General features: G+C 40.7%; 1 protein-coding gene across 1 annotated transcript in view; it reads left to right on the forward strand.

Moving 5' to 3' along the window:
* The window catches only part of trappc11 (trafficking protein particle complex 11), an 84,478-nt gene extending 63,621 nt beyond the window's left edge, over positions 1 to 20,857 (forward strand). Inside the window, exons 28-30 of the mRNA XM_034180891.1 lie at positions 4,497 to 4,630; positions 15,093 to 15,257; positions 20,403 to 20,857. Coding sequence (XP_034036782.1) covers positions 4,497 to 4,630; positions 15,093 to 15,257; positions 20,403 to 20,447 — 344 coding nt within the window. The 3' untranslated portion in view covers positions 20,448 to 20,857. The remainder of the gene's footprint in view (positions 1 to 4,496; positions 4,631 to 15,092; positions 15,258 to 20,402) is intronic.
* Positions 20,858 to 26,183: the final 5,326 nt, after the last annotated feature.

The following is a 26,183-nucleotide window of genomic DNA, read 5'->3' on the forward strand; positions in this document are numbered from 1 at the left end:
GTTTTGTACTACAACTACTAATACTACTTAAAATAATAATAATTTCGACAAGTAAAATGTTTAGAGAATTTAAATGTTAGAAAAATGTTAGAATTTAATAGTTACATTTATAAACAATGTAGGTTTGAAATTGCAAGTTTTACTGTTACAGTGCTGTCAACAGTTAAATATGAGGTCAAGAAAGAGGTCTTTATTTTACTTTTTATAAAACAAGTATTTGTTTTCATTGAAGTCAAGAAAGGGTGACTATAAAGTGAGTTTTGGCAAAACAGGTATTGTCATGTTGACATGGGTTGTTGTCGGCAGCTGGGGAAAGTAACTAAAAAAGTAACTAGTAATCTAACTTAGTTACTTATACAATTGAGTAATCAGTAAAGTAACTAAGTTACTTTTTCAAGGAGTAATCAGTAATTGGATTACTTTTTCAAAGTAACTGTGGCAACACTGTTCACCAAATACTTATTTTCCACCATAATTTACAAATAAATTCTTTAAAAATCCTACAATGTGATTTCCTGGATTTTTTTTTTTTTTTTTTCTCATTTTGTCTCTCATAGTTGAAGTGTACCTATGGTGAAAATTACAGACCTCTCTCATCTTTCTAAGTAGGAGGACTTGCACAATCGGGGACTGACGAAATACTTTTTTACCCCACTGTACATCATATGGGTTCTGAGTCTGAAAATGGAGGAGCTCTTTATATAAATGGCTGGAATTCCTAAATGGTTAATGCAGTTTTTTGCTTCACCAGTTGAAATGAAATTTGAAATTATACATTACAAACATATCTTCATGGTTTCATTTCAACTCCAATGTTCTGGTGTACACAGCATCCCTACAGACCTGGTCAGCCATCAGTTTGCATACCGGGCGAACAGATCTACAGAGGATGCTGTTTCCATTGCACTTCACACAGCCCTGGCCCACCTGGAGCAACCAAACATATATGTCAGGATGCTATTTCAGTTTATTTTATTTACAGTAGTGTTCAGAATAATAGTAGTGCTATGTGACTAAAAAGATTAATCGAGGTTTTGAGTATATTTCTTATTGTTACATGGGAAACAAGGTACCAGTAGATTTAGTAGATTCTCACAAATCCAACAAGACCAAGCATTCATGATATGCACACTCTTAAGGCTATGAAATTGGGCTATTAGTAAAAAACAAAAGTAGAAAGGGGGTGTTCACAATAATAGTATCATCTGCTGTTGATGCTGCAAACTCAAAACTATTATATTCAGACTGCTTTTTTTAGCAATCCTGTGAATCACTAAACTAGTATTTAGTTGTATAACCACAGTTTTTCATGATTCCTTCACATCTGCGAGGCATGGAGTCAACCAACTTGTGGCACCTTTCAGCTGTTATTCCACTCCAAGATTCTTTAACAACATTCCACAATTCATTCATATTTCTTGGTTTTGCTTCAGAAACAGCTTTTTTGATGTCACCCCACAAGTTCTCAATTGGATTTATGCCCGGGGATTGGGCAGGCCACTCCAAAACATTAATTTTGTTGGTTTGGAACCAAGATTTTGCTCGGTTACTAGTGTGCTTGGGGTCATTGTCTTGTTGAAACACCTATTTCAAGCGCATGTCCTCTTCAGCATAAGGCAACATGACCTCTTCAAGTATTTTGACATATCCAAACTGATCCATGATACCTGGTATGCGACATATAGGCCCCACACCATAGTAGGAGAAACATGCCCATATCATGATGCTTACACCACCATGCTTCACTGTCTTCACTGTGAACTGTGGCTTGAATTCAGAGTTTGGGGGTTGTCTCACAAACTGTCTGCGGCCCTTGGACCCAAAAAGAACAATTTTACTCTCATCAGTCCACAAAATATTCCTCCATTTTTCTTTAGGCCAGTTGATGTGTTCTTTGGCAAATTGTAACCTCTTCTGCACGTCTTTTGTTTAACAGAGGGATTTTGCGAGGGGTTCTTGCAAATAAATTAGCTTCACACAGGCGTCTTCTAACTATCACAGCACTTACAGTTAACTCCAGACTGTCTTTGATCATGCTGGAGCTGATCAATGGATGAGCCTTTGCCATTCTGGTTATTCCTCTATCCATTTTGATGGTTGTTTTCCGTTTTCTTCCACGCGTCTCTGGTTTTTTTTGTTCATTTTAAAGCATTGGAGATCATTGTAGATGAACAGCCTGTAATTTTTTGCACCTGCGTATAAGTTTTCCCCTCTCCAGTCAACTTTTTAATCAAACTACGCTGTTCTTCTGAACAATGTCTTGAACGTCCCATTTTCCTCAGGCTTTCAAAGAGAAAAGCATGTTCAACAGGTGCTGGCTTCATCCTTACATAGGGGACACCTGATTCACACCTGTTTGTTCCACAAAATTGACAAACTCACTGACTGAATGCCACACTACTATTATTGTGAACACCCCCTTTTCTACTTTTTTTTTTACTTATAGGCCAATTTCATAGCCTTAAGAGTGTGCATATCATGAATGCTTGGTCTTGTTGGATTTGTGAGAATCTACTGAATCTACTGATAGTTAGAAATGTACTCAAAACTTGGATTAATCTTTTTAGTCACATAGCACTACTATTATTCTGAACACTACTGTATGTAGTGCCAAATAACAACAAAGCTGCCTCAAGACACTTCACACAAGTAAGGTCTAAACTGTCAAACCCCTAGAGCAAGTACACAGGCAACAGTGGTAAGGAAAAACTCCCTCTGATGATAATGAGGAAGAAACCTCAAGCAGACCAGACTCAGAGGGGTGACCCACTGCTTAGGCCATTCTAACAATTACAAGGTTTTTACAAAGTTTTACAAAGGTGAAGAAACAATTCAAAACAACATGACTAATAACAAAGTAATATGTATTTGATGAGAAGTCCATACAGGTGGCCACAGGCAGGGGTCGTCCAGTAGTCCTCAAGCCATCAGTCAGCCTGGTCCCATGGCAGTGTCCATTCCAAATGCAGATTGCAGAATACAGTCTGTCAGTCCAGCACCCTGTCTTCAGTAGCCATCCTGCTAGCTGCGACTCGGACAGAGAAGAAAAGATTTGCAGATTTTAGCAGTACATTTAATACTGTAATCCCTCAAAAACCGGTCCATAAACTCACCAGTCTCAGACTCTTCACCTCACTCTGTTCATGGATTATCGATTTCCTGACCAACAGACCTCAGAATGTCAGGATGGGGAACCTGACATCTGGCACCATAACCATGAACACAGGCACACCAGAGGATTGTGTTCTCAGTCCGGCAAGCTTCACTCTCTTCACCCAGGACTGTGACCCCACTCACTCCTCCAAGACCCTGATAAAGTTTGGCAATGACACTACGGTGGTAGGTCTTATCAGGGACAACAATAAGAACTGGTACAAGGAGGAGGTTTAACACCTGACAGAGTGGTGTGCAGACAACGACCTCGTCCTCAATACCACCAAACCAAGGAGGTCATCATAGACTTCAGGAGGAGCAGGAGAGTCTCACAGCCCCCACTACACATCAGTGGAGAACAGGTAGAGAGGGTGGACTCAGTCAGGTTCTTTGGCACCCACATCACCAAGGATCTGACATGGACATTACACACCCACGACCTGGTGAAAAAAGCCCAGCAGAGGATGTTCTTTCTGAAGAAGCTGAAGTAGGCTGGTCTGGTTCCACAGCTGCTCAGGAACTTCTGCAAAAGCGCCATCGAGAGCAATCTCGGCCAGGGCTGCACAGTGTGGTACAGCAGCTGCATGGTGGAGGACAGAAAAGATCTGCCCCGGGTGGTGAAGACAGCACAGAATATTGTAGGAGCTGAGCTCCCAGACTTAGACTCTGTGTATGTTGAGCACTTGCAGAGAAAAGCACAGGCCATCTGCAAGCACAACAGCCACCTACGGCAGAGGAGCAAGAGGTACTGCACTATAAGGAAAGACTAATAGGCTAAGGAACAGCTTTTTCCACAGAGCTGTAGCCTCCATCACCCCACCCTGTCCCTCTCCCACAAACACAGACATTCAGTAACGATATCAACGTGCAATAAATAATACAGTCTGTTTACAATTCTAAAACTATTCTACCTCACTAACTATAAAGCAACTTAATAATTTATTAAGCACCTTTTTTTGGTATTTAAGAAGGTCTTGCCGTCCTGTGAAGCTGTTTGTGTTTTTTTTTTAAAGCTGTTGTTTTTTATAGCTGTTTGGAAAGTTCCACCACAATTTCATTTCAGAAACGCAATGGCAATAAACATCTAAAATGACAAAAATTGTTTCACTTTCCAACTACTCGTGTCCCTGAGTGCAAATATAGATACTGTATTAGGAAATGCATGGTGACCTTGGAAAATTTTTGTTATTCATCTTTTCACCTGAACCAAAAAACATCATCTTTGTCCAGAAAAATCAAATGACTTGACCTTTGTCACCACACTGCTTTTAAAGGGAGCTGTATGTTTCAGCAGCTTCACCGCAGCCCAGAATGATGATTTGTGTGTCTGGTTTTTGGTCTAGATCTGCCATCATTCGGACGTGTCAGAGAGTCTCTGCCAGTGCGCTATCACATAGAGAACAGAACCGCTCTGGTCCAGGAGGTGGAGATGGCAGTTGAACCTTCTGATGCCTTTATGTTCTCTGGACTCAAACAGGTAAAGTTTGTCCAATTTTAAGATATGTTTTGTCATGTGTAGATTGCTGCCGTAAAGCTAACTTTTTAACGTGCAGTCTTGCAGAATAAAGCACTGTGTAAAATAACATCTAACACAAAGGCATGATGGCTCTGCACTTGCATACACTGGATTTAAAATTATGCAGATTTAAAAGAGGATTTTACAGTATGTCTGGAAAGTATTCACAGCCCTTTACTTTTTCTGCTTTTTGTTATGTTACAGCCTTATTCCAGAATGGATGAAATTAATTTTTTCCCTGAAAAGTCTGCACACAATACCCCATAATGACAATGTGAGAAAAGGTTTTTGAGATTTTTTCCAAATTCATATAAAAAAACAAACAAACAAACAGCAAAAAACTAAGAAATCATGTGTACATAAGTATTTGCAGCCTTTGCCATGAAGCTCAAAATTGAGCTCAGGTGCCTCCTGTTTCCACTGATCATCTTTGAGATGTTTCTACAGCTCAGTTGGAGTCCACCTGGGGTAAATTCAGCTGATTGGACTTGATTTGGAAAGACTCACACCTGTCTACATATAAGGTCCCACACTTGACAGTGCATGAAAATTCAGTAAGGTATATCTTATATATTATATTCCATTTCTAAGGTGGAACTATGCTAGTATACTAAGGTATATCTAAATATCTAAAAAGGAACAATAAAATGGAAGAGTAGAAAAGAGTAGAGTAGAGCCACTTAGGTGCCTGGTCTTGAGAACCAGGGATGGTTATGGTTAATATGCATGTCAGAGCACAAACCAAACATGAAGTCAGAGGAGTTGTCTGTAGACCTCCGAGACAGGATTGTTTCAAAGCAAAATCTGGAGAAGGGTACAGAAACATTTCTGCTGCTTTAAAGGTCCCAATGAGCACAGTGACCTCCATCATTGGTAAATGGAAAACATTCTAATCCACAGGACTCTTCCTAGAGCTGACCACCTGCCTAAGGCCCCTGAAGGACTCTCAGATCATGAGAAACAAAATTCTCTGGTCTTATGAGACAAAGGTTAAACTCTTTGGTGTCAGTGCCAGGCGTCATGTTTGGAGGAAACCAGGCACCATCCCTACAGTGAAGCGTGGTGGCAGCATCATGCTGTGGGGATGTTTTTCAGCCGCAGGAACTGGGGGACTAGTCAGGATTGAGGGAAAGATGAATACATGAATACATCAATGTACAGAGACATCCTGGATGAAAACCTGCTCCAGAGCGCTCTTGACCTCAAACTGGGGTGACAGTTCATCTTTCAGCAGGAAAGTGACCCTATTGGTCAACAGAAAATTTTTTTTTTTTCTTGCATGGTCTTTGAGAACTGATTTAGGGTAGTTTTGGAGTGCTGAATCCAAATCTGAGCTCAGATTTCCTCTGTCACATCACGTTTTTTTGCAATCTACATGTTTTGTATTGATGGATTACGCAAAAGTTGCTCATTCACTCACGAGTTTGACACCACTAATCATTGCACAAAAGCAGCTTCTAAATGTGAACAAAGAGCCAAAATGTCGTTTGGCGCCCAAGAAGTGTGCGAGACTGCAGCTTTTGCTTTAATGCTTGATACGCAAAGTAGCCACGTTAGAAAAAGTTAGTTAGAAAAATAGCTGTTTCCAGACAGTAGTAATCATAAGGTTAAGAAATGTTGTCATTCTAAAAACGTTTGACTGTAACAGCATTTGTTTTTTAACAGGAATGTTTGTTATTGTTTGACAGGTTCAGCAGTTTCGTGAAGCCTTTGCCCTGATTCTTCTTTACACTTATCATCTCTATGACTTCCAAGCAAAGGAAGTGTTGCAATGACTCAGATATTTTCTGTTATATCTATCACGTTACCACCTCAAAGATATAACATCAATACTTTTACCAAAAGAGTGTACCTTGCTTATTTCGTTGTGCCACTTGGTAACCAGGACAAAAATTGGACGCCTCATCAAGTTTGCACAACTTGTGTGGAAATATTGAGATCCTGGTCTCAAGGAACGAATGCTCAGCTCAAACCTGGTGTGCCAATGGTTTGGAGAGAACCAAAAAACCACTTAGCTGATGGCTACTTCTGCCTTTTAAATGTCAAGGTATTTAATAAGAAAAATAAACAGCACTTGCAACATACCCATTTTCACCAAGAAAGTGACAAATCAAATCAATTTTATTTATATAGTGCCAAATCACAACAAACAGTTGCCCCAAGGCGCTTTATATTGTAAGGCAAGGCCATACAATAATTACGGAAAAACCCCAACGGTCAAAACGACCCCCTGTGAGCAAGCACTTGGCGACAGTGGGAAGGAAAAACTCCCTTTTAACAGGAAGAAACCTCCAGCAGAACCAGGCTCAGGGAGGGGCAGTCTTCTGCTGGGACTGGTTGGGGCTGAGGGAGAGAACCAGGAAAAAGACATGCTGTGGAAGAGAGCAGAGATCAATCACTAATGATTAAATGCAGAGTGGTGCATACAGAGGAAAAAGAGAAAGAAACACTCAGTGCATCATGGGAACCCCCCAGCAGTCTAAGTCTATAGCAGCATAACTAAGGGATGGTTCAGGGTCACCTGATCCAGCCCTAACTATAAGCTTTAGCAAAAAGGAAAGTTTTAAGCCTAATCTTAAAAGTAGAGAGGGTGTCTGTCTCCCTGATCCGAATTAGGAGCTGGTTCCAGAGGAGAGGAGCCTGAAAGCTGAAGGCTCTGCCTCCCATTCTACTCTTACAAACCCTAGGAACTACAAGTAAGCCTGCAGTCTGAGGGCGAAGCGCTCTATTGGGGTGATATGGTACTATGAGGTCCCTAAGATAAGATGGGACCTGATTATTGAAAAACCTTATAAGTAAGAAGAAGAATTTTAAATTCTGTTCTAGAATTAACAGGAAGCCAATGAAGAGAGGCCAATATGGGTGAGATATGCTCTCTCCTTCTAGTCCCCGTCAGTACTCTAGCTGCAGCATTTTGAATTAACTGAAGGCTTTTCAGGGAACTTTTAGGACAACCTGATAATAATGAATTACAGTAGTCCAGCCTAGAGGAAATAAATGCATAAATTAGTTTTTCAGCATCACTCTGAGACAAGACCTTTCTAATTTTAGAGATAATGCGCAAATGCACAAAAGCAGTCCTACATATTTGTTTAATATGCGCATTGAATGACATATCCTGATCAAAAATGACTCCAAGATTTCTCACAGTATTACTAGAGGTCAGGGTAATGCCATCCAGAGTAAGGATCTGGTTAGACACCATGTTTCTAAGATTTGTGGGGCCAAGTACAATAACTTCAGTTTTATCTGAGTTTAAAAGCAGGAAATTAGAGGTCATCCATGTCTTTATGTTTGTAAGACAATCCTGCAGTTTAGCTAATTGGTGTGTGTCCTCTGGCTTCATGGATAGATAAAGCTGGGTATCATCTGCGTAACAATGAAAATTTAAGCAATGCTGTCTAATAATACTGCCTAAGGGAAACATGTATAAAGTGAATAAAATTGGTCCTAGTACAGAACCTTGTGGAACTCCATAACTAACCTTAGTCTGTGAAGAAGAGTCCCCATTTACATGAACAAATTGTAATCTATTAGATAAATATGATTCAAACCACCGCAGCGCAGTGCCTTTAATACCTATGGCATGCTCTAATCTCTGTAATAAAATTTTATGGTCAGCAGTATCAAAAGCAGCACTGAGGTCTAACAGAACAAGCACAGAGATGAGTCCACTGTCTGAGGCCATAAGAAGATCATTTGTAACCTTCACTAATGCTGTTTCTGTACTATGATGAATTCTAAAACCTGACTGAAACTCTTCAAATAGACCATGCCTCTGCAGATGATCAGTTAGCTGTTTTACAACTACCCTTTCAAGAACTTTTGAGAGAAAAGGAAGGTTGGAGATTGGCCTATAATTAGCTAAGATAGCTGGGTCAAGTGATGGCTTTTTAGGTAATGGTTTAATTACTGCCACCTTAAAAGCCTGTGGTACATAGCCAACTAATAAAGATAGATTGATCATATTTACGATCGAAGCATTAATTAATAGTAGGGCTTCCTTGAGCAGCCTGGTAGGAATGGGGTCTAATAGACATGTTGATGGTTTGGAGGAAGTAACTAATGAAAATAACTCAGACAGAACAATCGGAGAGAAAGAGTCTAACCAAATACCGACATCACTGAAAGCAGCCAAAGATAACAATATGTCTTTGGGATGGTTATGAGTAATTTTTTCTCTAATAGTTAAAATTTTATTAGCAAAGAAAGTCATGAAGACATTACTAGTTAAAGTTAAAGGAATAGAGCTCTGACTCTGTCAGCCTGGCTACAGTGCTGAAAAGAAACCTGGGGTTGTTCTTGTTTTCTTCAATTAGTGATGAGTAGTAAGATGTCCTAGCTTTACGGAGGGCTTTTTTTTATAGAGCAACAGACTCTTTTTCCAGGCTAAGTGAAGATCTTCTAAATTAGTGAGATGCCATTTCCTTTCCAACTTACGGGTTATCTGCTTTAAGCTGCGAGTTTGTGAGTTATACCACGGAGTCAGGCACTTCTGATTTAAGGCTCTCTTTTTCAGAGGAGCTACAGCATCCAAAGTTGTCTTCACTGAGGATGTAAAACTATTGATGAGATAATCTATCTCACTCACAGAGTTTAGGTAGCTACTCTGCCCTGTGTTGGTATATGGCATTAGAGAACATAAAGAAGGAATCATATCCTTAAACCTAGTTACAGCGCTTTCTGAAAGACTTCTAGTGTAATGAAACTTATTCCCCACTGCTGGGTAGTCCATCAGAGTAAATGTAAATGTTATTAAGAAATGATCAGACAGAAGGGAGTTTTCAGGGAATACTGTTAAGTCTTCAATTTCCATACCATAAGTCAGAACAAGATCTAAGATATGATTAAATGCAGTGTTGAGGCTGTCATTCTCAGCATCTGTGTGGATGTTAAAATCGCCCACTATAATTATCTTATCTGAGCTAAGCACTAAGTCAGACAAAAGGTCCGAAAATTCACAGAGAAACTCTCAGTAACGACCAGGTGGACGATAGATAATAACAAATAAAACTGGTTTTTGGGACTTCCAATTTGGATGGACAAGACTAAGAGTCAAGCTTTCAAATGAATTAAAGCTCTGTCTGGGTTTTGGATTAATTAATAAGCTGGAATGGAAGATTGCTGCTAATCCTCCGCCTCGGCCCGTGCTACGAGTGTTCTGGCAGTTAGTGTAACTCGGGGGTGTTGACTCATTTAAACTAACATATTCATCCTGCTGTAACCAGGTTTCTGTAAGGCAGAATAAATCAATATGTTGATCAATTATTATATCATTTACTAACAGGGACTTAGAAGAGAGAGACCTAATGTTTAATAGACCACATTTAACTGTTTTAGTCTGTGGTGCAGTTGAAGGTGCTATATTATTTTTTCTTTTTGAATTTTTATGCTTAAATAGATTTTTACTGGTTATTGGTGGTCTGGGAGCAGGCACCGTCTCTATGGGGATGGGGTAATGAGGGGATGGCAGGGGGAGAGAAGCTGCAGAGAGGTGTGTAAGACTACAACTCTGCTTCCTGGTCCCAACCCTGGATAGTCACGGTTTGGAGGATTTAAGAAAATTGGCCAGATTTCTAGAAATGAGAGCTGCTCCATCCAAAGTGGGATGGATGCCGTCTTTCCTAATAAGACCAGGTTTTCCCCAGAAGCTTTGCCAATTATCTATGAAGCCCACCTCATTTTTTGGACACCACTCAGACGGCCAGCAATTCAAGGAGAACATGCGGCTAAACATGTCACTTCCGGTCTGATTGGGGATTGGGGGACAGTGTTACCTTTTTGTGTATTTTTTGCATGCTTTTGGTTTAAAGCTGCAAATTTAATTCTGTGAGACACAAAACTAAGACAAATTTAGCTTTTTATTGGTGCCTTACCTGTGATGAGCATAATGCTCCAGGTTGTATTTTTTCAGTATATTTCCCTTTTTTGGTCGTATTTGTATAATGTGGTCATTAATGCTCAAAAAGAGTGCAAGCATAAAAGTAGTTTTGGAAATGTGTTCTTAAGGGAGTAGCTGCCTTCCATTGCAAATATTATTCTATATATGGGTGTTTAAACGCAATGTAAATGTTTTAACTTTCAGCAACCGAAAACTAAAAAATTTGTTGTCATATCTCAAAAACAGGATGTGATTGGCAAAAACTCACACCAGATTTGGATTCAGCACCCCCAAATTACCCAAAATCTGTTGCAAAACTCCATACAAGAAAAATCGTATTTACCAGTTAATCACATAATCAAAGGAGTGGCTTCAGGACAACTCTGTCAATGTCCTTGAGTGGCCCAGCCAGAGCCCAGACCTGAGTCTGATTGAACATCTCTGGAGAGATCTGAAAATGGCTGTGCTCCCCATTCAACCTGATGGAACTTCAGAGGTGCCACAAAGAGGAATGGACAAAACTGCCCAAAGATAGGTGCACAAAGCTTGTGGAATAATATTCAAGACTTGAGGCTGCAATTGCTGCCAAAGGTGCATCAACAAAATATTGATCAAAGGCTGTGAATACTTATATACGTGTGATTTCTTAGTTTTTTATTATTATTATTATTATTATTTTTTTTTATATATATATAACTTTGCAAAAATTTCAAAAGTTTTTTCATGTTCTCGTTATGGGGTGTTGTGAGTAGAACTTTAAAGGAAAAATGAATTTACTCCATTTTGGAGTAAGGCTATAACATAACAAAAAGTGGAAAATGTGAAGCACTGTGAATACTTTCCAGATGCCCTGTGGGTATGCAGAATGGAGGTTTCTATCAGTATATACCACGCCTTTATATTAGAATCAGAATCGCCTTTATTAATCAAGTATCCACAAGAATACAAGGAATTTGACTTCGGTTTGAGCTGCACTCTCTCTGTACGGCATGTATAAATATCCACTAAACACTGAATAATTCACATTAAAAATGTGCAAATGAAGTGTGCAAGTAAAATAAAATGTGCCAAACAGACAAACAGAATGAAGTTGTATGTGAGTTATATGAATTAGTGAGTTGTCTTCAGAACGTACTTGGGAAGTGGGTGAACTGCAGAAAGTACGGCAGTACTTTTGGGGTTGGGAGGGTTGGGGGGGTGGCAGGAAAAGCCTTTACGGTGGCACACTAAAAAAATCTACAGCATAGAGGAACTTCAGGGTACGCACATTAAGGCAAAAATAAAGACACTGTTATTATCAAAACTCCATGCTGTTTAAAGAATCATTAATTAATGGATTAAATTCCAAATGTGCATGTGTCAGCCAGTATGAGCCCTTCACAAACATAACAGTATCAAAAACTTTTATTTTACTAAATCAGCAATGCAGAAAAACACTTTGGTTGTTGGAAATGTGTAAATATGTAGTTTGCCCAACAGAGGGTGCTCTTGACAACAACAGTACTGGTTGCTTCAAAACCACAGCAAATTCTGGTCTCCAAAACTGAGCTTCATGTAAGGCCAGTCTCCCATTGTCAATTTTTGGCCCAGATTGATGACTGGATTCCAAATACAAGGTAATTGGGTCCGAGTGTCCACAAGAGCAGGCTACATTTGTGTGTCAGTTATCACCAGACCATGCAGCACAATGTGGCTCACAGCAGTACTGTGTACAGTCTTTGCTCTAACACCTGTGGTTATAACAACACGTGACAGCCGTAATTCATGGATCTGAAATTTCCAATCCAACTTCCGTAGTTATCCATTATAGCAGCATCTGTGTTTCTGCTGAAATGGCTGGCTACTCTCCCCCTCCCTCTCCCAGAGCAGCCCAGTGCTGTGACTGAACTCAGAGCCGAGAGCATGAAAAGAAAAAAAACTCCATCAAAATCTTTCAATGGATAATCCAGAGCTTCTCCTGTCTGCGTAGCTATGGTACATTCAGAAATTAATGGTTTATTTTACAGTTGAAAGGCTTCCTATTTCCAAACGCTTGGAAATACATTTCAAGTTTGCTCGAAGAACCCGCTAAAACTATGTGAGTGAGGAGAGGGCGGGAAAGAGAGAGAGAGAGGAGGGGGTGGAGCTGATCAGTGTGAACAATGGACTGACGCTGTTAAAAAGCAGCGAAGCAATTTTAATAAACGATCATCTTCACCACACAGCCTCAGTGAAAGTGTAAAAAACTGATTCAGAAAGTTTATTTGATCTAGGTTTCATCTTTAAAAGAGTAGGTTTGACTGTCAAATCAGTCCAGGTTCAGCTCTTGCCTGCTTCACTGGATTAAAGGTACAGTGTGTCATTGTTGAGAACAAATTCTGTGTCCATCAAATATTAAATTGTTTTTAACCATTTCAATATTATTTATGACCTTTTCAACATTATTTATTTTATTAACTTAGACTTTGACAGAAACATGCAAAAAATAACTTTTATTATTACAAATAATACATGTTTTAGAGGTATAAAACCCTGTAGCTTCACAGGGCTCCACTCCTTTGACCCCTGCCGGGACGTTGCTCCTGGACACCCGGCCGTGAGCCGCGATCACATAATTTACCCGGCACTAAAATAGTGACCAATAATGATGATAATATTAAAGCAAACAAAGCTCTGGTATCGGAATAGTATCGGTATTGGCAGATATCCAAATTCAGATATTGGGATTGGATTGGAAGTGAAAAAAATGTGGATCGGTACATCCCTAGTTGATACTATATACTATAATATGTTCCTTTACAAGTTGAGAATAATTTTGAAACTTGTCCCTGCATCTTATTGTATTTGAGGGAGTTTTGTATTTTAAACACACATAAGACAATGTGTGTGTGAACACTGTATAAAGAATAGACTAGCCTACATGGTTTTGCTCAATTTCTTTTAATTTATAACTGACATAATTTAATCGTTGGTCTTTATTGTACAAATATATATGGCAGTTTAAAGAATTTTAGGGGTTTCTAAAATTCAGGAAATTGGGTGCTCCCCCCCCCCCCCAATAAACCACACCTTCTATGCCTATGTGCCTTCCTGTTTTAATTGTTCTGATACAGTTACAAAGTGCAATAGTGCAGCACAGAAAGTGTGCACATGCCTGTGCATTACTATGAGGTGCACTTAAATGAAGTGACATCATAAAGCAGATGAAGTGTAACCTGTTTAGCTTGTATGACCTCATGACAGCTTTGTCATTTTATAAGTCCAGTTCTTATCAAACTGGAAGTGGTTGGTTGGGGCAGCAGGGGTTTAGGTGCTTTTGTTGGTGAGGAACCATCAACTGGCTTTGACTTCAGGGTTGATGCTGCGATCTTTGCAGAATCATGAATACCGTCTCTGCAGCAGGTGAGAAGTTCCAGTGTCTGGGTTCACGATTAGGGTATCAAGAATAAGATCCAGGCTGACATTGACTTCCTAGAATCAACCATCAGAATTTAATCTGTGCAATGTGAAAGTGTTGAACTTGGCAGCGATGCTCACGTCTCTGTGTCCTTTGAGATGAAGAGATGTTGGTAAAGAGCTTATAGAGTCATGAGGTCACCAGACAGAGGTGTTTGGTGATGCTGATAGCTTTGCAGGAGAACGAAGGTCCAAGTTGTTTGGGTCCTGGTCAATGACTGGACGTCTTTGGTTCTAGGTCTCTTCAGAGGAGAAGGAGAAGGTCCTGTGCTGTCACTGTACATTGATGAATCCATACAACAAAATTACAGTTAGACACAATTCGACCACTCGGGGTAGTAGGCAGCCAAAGTCCTTCACCCAGGGACCAATTCCAGATGTAGAGATGCTTCCTTGGTCAGGGGCAGAGAAAGGAGCAGACCATAAAAAAGTACAGTTGTGTTCAAAATAATAGCAGTCTGTTTTAAAAAGTGAGTAAAACTCAAAATCCTAATGAGCTGTCTCAGAGAAAATCGTGCGGGGTGGCTGGATGACTGACTCTGATTTCAATTAAATTTTCACCATATCCCCTTCAAGCAGATTGATTAGGAATGGCAAAGTTAGTTTTTCCATCAGGCAAAATTTTACTTGAATTTTGGTCAGTTCAAAATTTGATATCAAAATGGCCTCAGATTGTTACATTAAAAATATAGTAAAAATGGCCAACTTTGACATATTGGTTCTCAATTCTTGACAGATAGAAAAAGTGAGTGTGATTTCTGATACGGGGTGGGTGCCAGTGACCTTCAAAAGCTATTGTTTGTTCTGTAACACATTTCCTTATATTTCTGTAATTGACACTTTTTGAATGCTACAGGTGAGAACTTTCAGGGCAGGAAATTTGAAATTTCGCTTAAATCAAAAGATGCTCCAATCATATAGAAAACTATATCACATTATTTGGTTGATCATAACGGTTCCAAAAAGGTCTAGTTTGGACAACCTGCTCTGCTCCGTCACTTAAAGTGTTCATGACATCTTGTTAACTTCCATTTTGTTGGATGAACCAAAGAGTCCTCAGGGACGTGTCCTCAGCCTGCGTCTGTGTGTGTGTGTGTGTGTGTCCAGGTGCGCGTGCGTATCCTGCCCAGCTCAGAGCAGCAGATATTATATAACTATTACCCGCTGATGGCGGGTTACCAGACACTGCCGCAGCTAACCCTCAGCCTGCCCCGCTGCCCCGCCGCCACTCAGCCGCTCAGACGCTTCCTGCCCCAACGCATCTTTGTCAAGGTAACGCTCTGAGTTTGATCATGACTGATATTTACTGAAGGACTGTTTAACCACTCTCTTTAATCAGCTTTGTGGTTTCCTTGGTAACCACCAGACCAACGCTTTCAAAATAAATGAAAGTGACAGACAAGCTCATTTTAAATCAGAACAATAGGATTATTCTCGATGACAGTCACAGATCAGTCAGTCCTTCTGGTAGTTTTATATGCTGGTTAGAAGTCACCCAAAGTTTAACCAGTCGGTCCTCAATATGTGTCTTTTTAATTGTGAAATTTACAAGATGACAACATTTGTTGGTTTTGAGTTTTCATGTAAGCAGCGTGGAGGGGGTGGATGCAATTATCACACAGGGGACATGAAAAGCCTCGGAACACACTGATGTTTTCAGAGGATTTCTTGAGTGACAGTTCATCCCTTGTGGATTTATTAAAGTAACATCAAATTGTAACTACGACTCAGTCGTACCGTTGCCCTGACGACTAAGGATGTGGGCCCATTTAAGGATAGAATGTTGTGGTATACGGTGCAGTTCATTGCCTCGTGGAAATCGGATTTGACCTCAACAACCTGATTTCCTTAACCTACACCTGAAAGTTTGACCTCTGGCTGATCTTGCCAGGGCAGTTCCTGAATCCATCAAAGATCAGCCGTAAGCTGGATGACCTTTGCCAACATCAGACCTGGCCTTCAAAACAGACATGAAGCTTGGGAGACCTGGATGGAGTCCACCAGCACACAGATGGTCTGGGGCCGAGCTGAAAAAATGAAAAGTATCCAGTATCAAGTATCCAGACGGTTTTTACACCAAAATATAATCAATCTTCTGGACCCATAAAAGAGGTCAAATAATCAGAATTTAATAATACAAACTAAACTTAACATAATATTGTGTCAACACAACACCCCCCCCCCCCCCCCCCCCCCCAACCTCCTCCCAACAAGACTAAGGGGAACCATTACAATGGTCACCAAAAAAAATTATTTATTTATTTTTTTTCTTGCATGGACTTTAAGAACTGATTTAGGGTAATTTTGGGGCACTGAATCCGAATCTGAGCTCAGATATCCTCCATCACATCACATTTTTTCTTTTGCAATCTGCGTGTTCTGTATTGATGGATTACGCAAAAGTTGCTCATTCACTCACGAGTGTGACGCCACTAATCATCCACAAAAGCAGCTTCAAAAGCACAGTTTTTAAACCAGGATTGCGAAATATGAACAAGAACCGTAATATCGTTTATGGCGCTGAAGAGGTGTGTGAGACTGCAGCTTTTGCTTCAATGCTTGTTATGAAACATTTGTTTTCATATCTCAAAAACGTGATGTGATTGGCAAAAATTAACATCAGATTTGGATTCAGCACCCCCAAATTACCCAAAATCCATTGGAAAAACCCCACACAAGAAAAATTTTGTTGAGTTGTGTTATGTATTGGCTGATCAGACTAATTGCACACAGAAGGTGGTGGTCCGGTGGTGACACAACACCACACGACAACTACCTGCACAAAAACTAAAGAGCAGCAAGTGCACTATTAATCAAAACAGAAAATATATAAGTAGCAAAAGTAAATTTAATAAGGTGCACAAAACAAATCACATTAAGCAACCCAATTCCCCGGGTTGATAGCAGCTGGTACAGCTTCACTGGCACTTCCTGTATTGAGGCCCACTGCTTCCGTTCTGGCTCCTCCTCACCAGCTGACTCTTGCAACCAAAAGGTGCAGATGAGACAGAAAAGACAGCTAAGATACTCAAGACATAATAGTCGAGCACTATGCTGGATCCATAACAGTTGACTAAATGTGCGCACTTCAGATAGCACCAATGTAGCGTCCAACAACTAAATAAAGCTGGAGTATGCTGTCTGAAATTACTGTTGTGTGGTTAAACCATGCAGACTACTTCAGTGTTTTGGTGCACGGAGGTACAACCCCAATTCCAATGAAGTTGGGACGTTGTGTAAAATGTAAATAAAAACAGAATATAATGATTTGCAAATCCTCTTCAACCTATATTCAATTGAATACACCACAAAGACAAGATATTTAATGTTCAAACTGATAAACTGTTGTTTTTGTGCAAATATTTGCTCATTTTGAAATAGATGCCTGCAACACATTTCACAAAAGCTGGGACAGTGGTATGTTTACCATTGTGTTACATCACCTTTCCTTCTAACAACACTCAGTAAACGTTTGGGAACTGAGGACACTTACAGGTGACTGTCATGATTGGGTATAAAAGGAGCATCCCCAAAAGGCTCAGCCATTCACAAGCTAAGATGGGGCGAGGATCACCACTTTGTGAACAACTGTGTGAAAAAATAGTCCAACAGTTTAAGAACAGTGTTTCTTAATGTTCAATTGCAAGGAACTTAGGAATTCCATCATCTACAGTCCATAATATAATCAGAAAATTCAGAGAATCTGGAGAACTTTCTACATGTAAGCGGCAAGGCCTTACACAGTTCTCAACACTCAACACTTTGCTTCTCACTGGACGCTGTCCCAGCTTGCATCTTGCATCCTGCTCCTATGTGCTGGACTGTCTCTGGGGCTCATTTGCTCAGCCTGTAACGTGGGTCCTGCCGGCTATGGTGGACTCCTGCCTCTATGGATCTGGTGCTTAGGGCTTGTTCCTGTGATGCCATGAACAAAAGCTCCGCGCTGTCCTTTAGGCTGGCCTTTTCGAGCCACTGGTAGGTCGTCTTGATGCCAACTACAAGCTGTGTATCTAATGAGTGGTAGGGTGTATGTATTGAAGGATTTGATCTTTTTGCACCAGTGAAGATGGTTTCTCAGCACCTGTCGTACCTTCTGGCTTGTGGGATTCCCAGGTACTTGTAGCTGTCCTGTATGTCCGCTGTCCTGCCTTACGGCAACTCCACCCCCTCAGTCCGGATCACCTTTCCTCTCTTTGTCACTATTTGGCCACATTTATCCAGTCTGAATGACATCCTGGTGTCCTCACTGTAGATCCTGTTGAGGTGGATCAGTGAGTCAGTGACTACGTTTACATGCCGTTAATATTCGGGTTAAGGTCAATATTCCGGTTTCTGAATCATTAGGAATAACCCATTTACATGCTTAAGCAGACAGAGTTAATCCTGTATACTGTCACTGGTATCATTTGGAATATCCCCATCTAAACAGCGACACACGTCGTCCACCAATGCTTGATTTGTTCTGGCGTTTGTGCAAATCCTGCTTCGTGTAAAACCCCTCACTACACACTTTTCTCAAACAGGCATTAACATTTTCTCATTTTTCTCTCCTGCGGGCTGCCTCTGCATCAAAACAGCGAGCATCTCTGGACCTGTTGCCAGATTTGGCGCAGCTACGCACAGAAGAGAGGGGGGCGGTGTGAGTGGTCCGTTGCGGCGTTTACCGAGCCACAGACGGTATGCGCATCGGAGGCAGAGCAATCGCGGCGATATGCCTCCGTGACCGGCTCGCCTGATAAGGATGCAGAACACAATGTGCTGTTTACATCTGCTTCTGTGGTGTCCGGTGGGTTTCATGCGCCGCATACAAGTAGTTGCTGTACTCAAAAGACCAAGATTCCTTGCGGATAGGACATGCGCAGGACACAAAATAATGTTCCTTTCTATGGGGATATCCCGATGCGCGTTTATATGACCTGATATTCGGGTTAGAAAAGGAGTAACCCAGGGGTCTTATTTGGGTTTTTAAAAACCGGAATATGAGCATATTCGGGTTTTTGCGGGCCTTTACATGGCCGTGCACATCCGGGTTATTGCCAATATTCCGGTTATGAAAGGGTTATTGGCTGCATGTAAACGTAGTCAGTGTCTCACTCTCTCTTGGCATACAGCTTGAAGTCATCCAGGTACAGGAGGTGGCTGATGGTTACTCCTCTCCTGAATCGGTAGCCATACACTGCAAATTATTTGGTTCTTACAAGATAAAAAACAGATTTACAAGTGTCAGATAATTTATCTGGTTAAGAGTTAATTTCTTACTTTATGTCTTCGACATATCTATGAAGTGCTGTCCATGCAGCAAGGTAATTTCTCTTAGATTTAGTGTGTCTATCTTGTTTTTAGACACCCCTTTTTTGCAGCGTAGCTGCTCGTTGTGATGAGTTGGCTGAGGGGGTTGAGGCCTATGCAGAACATCAGTGGACAGTGCATTACTGCATGGGTGTGTGTTCAAAGAACTCAGTGGAACGTCCACTCACAACACAGGTCACAGGTCAAAAATCAAGAACAAATCGGAGGACACGGCATTAATGACCATGTCTCAAGAACTGGATGACTTATTGAGATGTGTTTGCTTCTCCTGTCCTGGAGCTAATACCCCTATTCCACAGAGTTCATTCCTGTTTAATCCCCAACAGCAAATCAGGGTGCGTTTCAAAGCATCACAATAACTTCTTCATCCATCTTTTGTCATTACTGAACAAACTTGGTATACGCAGTAGTTACGGCCATCATCGGGATCAGGTTTGAAATCAGGAAAAAATTTTCAAGCTGTTCAAAATGTCACCCTCATTTGAGAAATCTGCGTTAACCCAGCAGGAAACCCTACGATGCCGCAGGAGGCAGCACATGCTGAAAGCTCTCCCAATCCAACTCCCCCCACTAAAATCAAATGTTCACGGGGGCGTGGCATGCAGTCACTGTGCTTTGTTCCACTCCTTCTCTTTCATGCTCTCACGCTCTCTCTTTGTTACAGGTATAATTTTCTGTTTCAGTTGAGCTTTATTGATGTGGAAAACATACATTTTCATTGCAAAGCAAGTGTTACATAGAGCAAAAAAATAAATATAAAAACCTCTCTCTCTCTTTCTCTCGCTCTCTCTCTCTCTCTCTGTGTAAATCAGCTGAGCATGGTGAGGCACGGCTCTGAGGCACACAGACTCGCCCACCTGGTTGGCCTGTTTCCTCTTTTCTTTTTGTTTTCTAGAAAACAAATGATAATGATATATAAAAATGTAAATTTGTGCATTTTGTGCTCCAGTGTGGGGGGGGAGGCATATAAGTCGTGTCACTTTACGTCTTTGGTCGTCTTTGTCCTTTATCACATTAATATTCACGTGGTCTTGTTGATTTAGAATGTTGTGAGTTGTGTGCATGTTTTTTTATTTGTGTAGCAGTGTTGTGATTGTCTTCTCTCAGCCGCAGGGACGACAGCTGGACGACGCCTCCATCGCTGCAGGCTGACAAGAACACGAGCACACGTCCTGAATTCATGATTCCTGTGTTTGATTGACATTTTTTCACGCCGTCCACTGACTGGACGTCGTCCTGGGCAGGTAGCGGCAACGTCAGGAGTGTTGGACTGCTGCTGAAGCTGATCTTAGCGATGCAGCGAAATGGAAGTGTTGGACTCTTTGTCTTTTTGTCTGTAACTGAACTTTAGCTTGACTCTGAAGGGTTTGCGATGCTTAAAGTCAACGTTAGTCCTTTGGTGCGCTGATATATTACACAAACGCGTCCTTCCTACAGGAGTCACGGTAAATAACCTCAGCGCTCACAGACATGCTCACGTGCGCTGATGAATGTTTGTGTTTTTGTTGGTTTCTAATGAGAGTCACATTAATGCTTGCAGAATAAAGTTGGACTGAAATGTGTGCGTTGTGTGTCCTCAGTCCCGCCGTCCACGTCTACAGTGTGTCCTCTGACATGGAAGAGCAATCAGTCCACGTGGATTGAATCAGTCAATAAGTTGCACTTTATGATTGGATCCCTTTCTGCAATCTTGTACAGATGTTTTTTGGGTGGGAAATTGGACTTTCTGATTGAAACCCTGTGAGCCCCCAGAAGGTAAACAGTTTCAGAAGAATACATACAAATAACTTGAGGCCACTTTCCACAGGATTTAGATTGGGTAGTGTTTATGAAAAAGGTAGCTGACATTTTTCAAGGGTGATAATATTTTAAGCAATGAATTGGAATGGTGTGTGAGTCCAGAATGTTTTTAGAACCTTAGACCTCAACAATTTTTAGAGGAGGTACTCAACCTTTTTATTTCCTGTTAATTTTGTAAACATTTTTTATGTTAATTTACTGCCTTAATGTATTTATAAATGGTTTAGGTTATTGTTATCATATACACACTGTTATTATGATAAGTATTTCATTTTATTATAACTTCTATTTTCTCATTTGATTTTTAAATGGACCACAATGGAAATAAGTCTCATCACTTTCTTGTGTCATCCATGTATTTATTTAATATATTTACAATTATAAGCACTTGCATAGATTGAACTTACTAAATAAAATCACGCACACACTTTTAATGAAAAGACGATTTACTGCCCCCTGCTGGAATGGAGTGTGAGTCCAAAATGTAATTGGCAACACTGGATAATATCTGTATCTTCTCCAAAACTATTAGTCCTATCGGCGTTCTGTTTTGGCGGCATTCATCCTTGACCCAAAATACATAAGCATACCAAAGAGCAAATGTCAGCTGTGCTCTGTTTGTCCGTGATGGGAATTACACACATGCACAGCTGTTTGTCTTTTCAACATGCAGGTGCTTCTAATCTGAGACACAAACAGGGTGGAGAAAGACATCAAACACAATACACATTTCAGTAATGGTATCAGCAATGTGAGACTTAAGTCACTCATGGTAATGGCAACATAACACCTACCTAACTGACTAACTGAGCTACAATAACACTAACAGCACTGATAAACTAACATGAACCACAATAACATTAGGCTTAAAACTTTCCTTTTTGCTAAAGCTTATAGTTAGGGCTGGATCAGGTGACCCTGAACCATCCCTTAGTTATGCTGCTATAGACGTAGACTGCTGGGGGGGTTCCCATGATGCACTGTTTCTTTCTCTTTTTGCTCTGTATGCACCACTCTGCATTTAATCATTAGTGATCGATCTCTGCTCCCCTCCACAGCATGTCTTTTTCCTGGTTCTCTCCCTCAGCCCCAACCAGTCCCAGCAGAAGACTGCCCCTCCCTGAGCCTGGTTCTGCTGGAGGTTTCTTCCTGTTAAAAGGGAGTTTTTCCTTCCCACTGTAGCCAAGTGCTTGCTCACAGGGGGTCGTTTTGACCGTTGGGGTTTTACATAATTATTGTATGGCCTTGCCTTACAATATAAAGTGCCTTGGGGCAACTGTTTGTTGTGATTTGGCGCTATATAAAAAAATTGATTGATTGATTGATTGATTGATTGAGCTTCTAAACAACTCTCAAATGACCTGAAAACAAAGACTGTTCAACATCATGGTTTAGGGGAAGGATACAAAAAGCTATCTCAGAGATTTCAGCTGTCAGTTTCCACTGTGAGGAACATAGTGAGGAAATGGAGGACCACAGGCACAGTACTAGTTAAGGCCAGAAGTGGCAGGCCCAGAAAAAATCTCAGATAAGCTGAAGCAAAGGATGGTGAGAACAGTCATATTCAACCCACAGACCTGCTCCAAAGACCTACAACATGATCTTGCTGCAGATAGTGTCTCTGTGCATCATTCAACTTACGATGAGCTACCCTGTCAAGTTGAGCTGTCTGTAGCATAAATCAACAGTTACGCGTGTTGACATGGGCTACCCCATTAAAATAAGATACTTATCGCGTTTCACTTTCATTCACTGAATATATAACTCTTAACAAAGTTAGCTTATTTTGACTGTCAAATGTATAAATTGTTCATCTGAATGTATTAATGTGTAAAGTGTACTCACTATAAAAAGATAGGTTTTCTGCCCTGGAGGTAGCTTATTTTGACAGACAAAATATACATGTACAGTCACCAAAATAATTAACAATTTAGGGTTTAATACTTATTATTTAATTATTACTTGGGGCACCACCTATTTGAAGCATGGTTACTTTAATTTAAACATCAATTTAATTAATTAGTCTCAATTTAATTAATCAGTCTCTGATCTGAAAGTCTGAATTCTACAATACGATTAACCAAAGGTTTCCTTCTGAACACAAAATGAACCACAGCAGAAATATTTACAATTTATTTACAAGTACACAAGAAATGAACAGTTTACTGGCATTTTTGTGGACAGTGATTAAATACACTCAACAAAAATATAAACGCAACACTTTTGGTTTTGCTTCCATTTTGTATGAGATGAACTCAAAGATCTAAAACTTTTTCCACATACACAATATCACCATTTCCCTCAAATATTGTTCACAAACCAGTCTAAATCTGTGATAGTGAGCACTTCTCCTTTGCTGAGATAATCCATCCCACCTCACAGGTGTGCCATATCAAGATGCTGATTAGACACCATGATTAGTGCACAGATGTGCCTTAGACTGCTGACAATAAAAGGCCACTCTGAAAGGTGCAGTTTTGTTTTATTGGGGGGGGGGATACCAGTCAGTATCTGGTGTGACCACCATTTGCCTCATGCAGTGCAACAAATCTCCTTCGCATAGAGTTCGATCAGGTTGTCAATTGTGGCCTGTGGAATGTTGGTCCACTCCTCTTCAATGGCTGTGCGAAGTTGCTGGATATTGGCAGGAACTGGTACACGCTGTCGTACACGCCGGTCCAGAGCATCCCAAACATGCTCAATGGGTGACATGTCCGGTGAGTATGCCGGCCATGCAAGAACTGGGACATTTTCAGCTTCCAAGAATTGTGTACAGGTCCTTGCAGCATGGGGCCATGCATTATCCTGCTGCAACATGAGGTGATGTTCTTGGATGTATGGCACAACAATGGGCCTCAGGATCTCGTCACGGTATCTCTGCATTCAAAATGCCATCATTAAAATGCACCTGTGTTCTTCATCCATAACAGACGCCTGCCCATACCATAACCCCACCGCCACCATGGGCCACTCGATCCACAACACTGACATCAGAAAACTGCTCACCCACATGACGCCACACACGCTGTCTGCCATCTGCCCTGAACAGTGTGAACCGGGATTCATCCGTGAAGAGAACACCTCTCCAACGTGCCAAACGCCAGTGAATGTGAGCATTTGCCCACTCAAGTTGCTTACGACGACAAACTGGAGTCAGGTCGAGACCCTGATGACGACGAGCATGCAGATGAGCTTCCCTGAGACGGTTTCTGATAGTTTGTGCAGAAATTCTTTGGTTATGCAAACCGATTGTTTCAGCAGCTGTCCGAGTGGTTGGTCTCAGACGATCTTGGAAGTGAACGTGCTGGATGTGGAGGTCCTGGGCTGGTGTGGTTACACGTGGTCTGCGGTTGTGAGGCTGGTTGGATGTACTGACAAATTCTCTGAAACGCCTTTGGAGACAGCTTATGGTAGAGAAATGAACATTCAATACACGAGCAACAGCTCTGGTTGACATTCCTGCTGTCAGCATGCCAACTGCACGCTCCCTCAAATCTTGCGACATCTGTGGCATTGTGCTGTGTGATAAAACTGCACCTTTCAGAGTGGCCTTTTATTGTGGACAGTCTAAGGCACACCTGTGCACTAATCATGGTGTCTAATCAGCATCTTGATATGGCACACCTGTGAGGTGGGATGGATTATCTCAGCAAAGGAGAAGTGCTCACTATCACAGATTTAGACTGGTTTGTGAACAATATTTGAGGGAAATGGTGATATTGTGTATGTGGAAAAAGTTTTAGATCTTTGAGTTCATCTCATACAAAATGGGAGCAAAACCAAAAGTATTGCGTTTATATTTTTGTTGAGTGTAAGTTCATTCATGGAGACAATTTTCTTACTCACTCATGAGACGTTGGAAGAGATGGAGAGATAGAGCTTAAAGTCTTTAAGTAAATAAATCTGATTAGAATTTAGAGATGAAATTTGAAGCCAATTATTAAGAAAAATCTTAAACTTATGAATATGCTTAAAAGGAAGCCACTTTTCCTGGAGCCTTAACTGGGTCACTTAGCTGACACGTTGAAGAGGTGGTTTGGAAGTTTTCCTGTAATTTCGCTATTATTTTGAAAAGTTCAGCTCAGAAGTTCTCTTAAAAATTAAAAAGACGACGCACCTTAAAGCGTCAGGTTAAAACTTTAAGTTTTTCGAAGAATAAAGGATGAATAAAGGAAGCCACGTGGTAGTTTTAGCTAGCTTCGCTTAGCTTAGCATGGGGCCTTGTTGACCCAAAAATAAAAATTAAGAATTTAAGAAAGGAAGAGAGAAGAGGGCGGCCAGAGCAAGATAGACGCAAGACTCTGTTCTAACTTTTTAAAGGGGGACTGACATCACCAAACTCCGCCCATTTAGGGTGTGTAATTTCACAGACCACATGCTCAGAAAGGGCAGACAAAAATGATTCAATTATTTAAATACATTAACTATTTTGGTATAATATTGTTCTAAGACACTCGAATGGATACACATTATTAATCATCACTTAAACACATCCTTTGGATAAACAGAATACTTCACCATCAACATAATGCAGAAAGATCACACTTAAACACACATCAGTTGCAATGAACACATATCAATTAAATCGAATACATGCAAAGCATTTGATTTATTAATCACTACAGACATTAGAAGTTTTATGTATGAACCAGAGCATACTGATGCAATTCTTTTAAAAGAATGTCTTTGTTCACTTAGACTTAAAAATAATAGCTGTTATCAAGACAAAGTTTTATGTCCACGTGTTACCATGGGGAAGGTCTTCTAGCAGTGTGGAGAGGTTCTGGCCTTGGGTGAAGTTATAAAATTTGGGTTCTCCTGGCCTGGAGATACTGAGATTCTGACGTGAAGCCATTATAATGTCATGTAATTCATAGTGACCGGAATTTAACCGATAAACCAGGCAAGGGCTCCTTTTGAAGAACTTCGATTTATAGTTCTGTTTTTGGTTGTGAAGCACAGTGTTGAGGCCCGGGGTGGGGGGGTCTCAGGCTTATCTTCCAAATCTCCAGATGACTTAGGAATTTCTCAACTGAGAGTTAAAACATAGTCTTTGTCTGCAGTTCAAAACTCAGGTTTTTGTTGAGA

Source organism: Thalassophryne amazonica, chromosome 11, assembly GCF_902500255.1.
Source record: "Thalassophryne amazonica chromosome 11, fThaAma1.1, whole genome shotgun sequence".
Lineage (NCBI taxonomy): Eukaryota > Metazoa > Chordata > Actinopteri > Batrachoidiformes > Batrachoididae > Thalassophryne > Thalassophryne amazonica.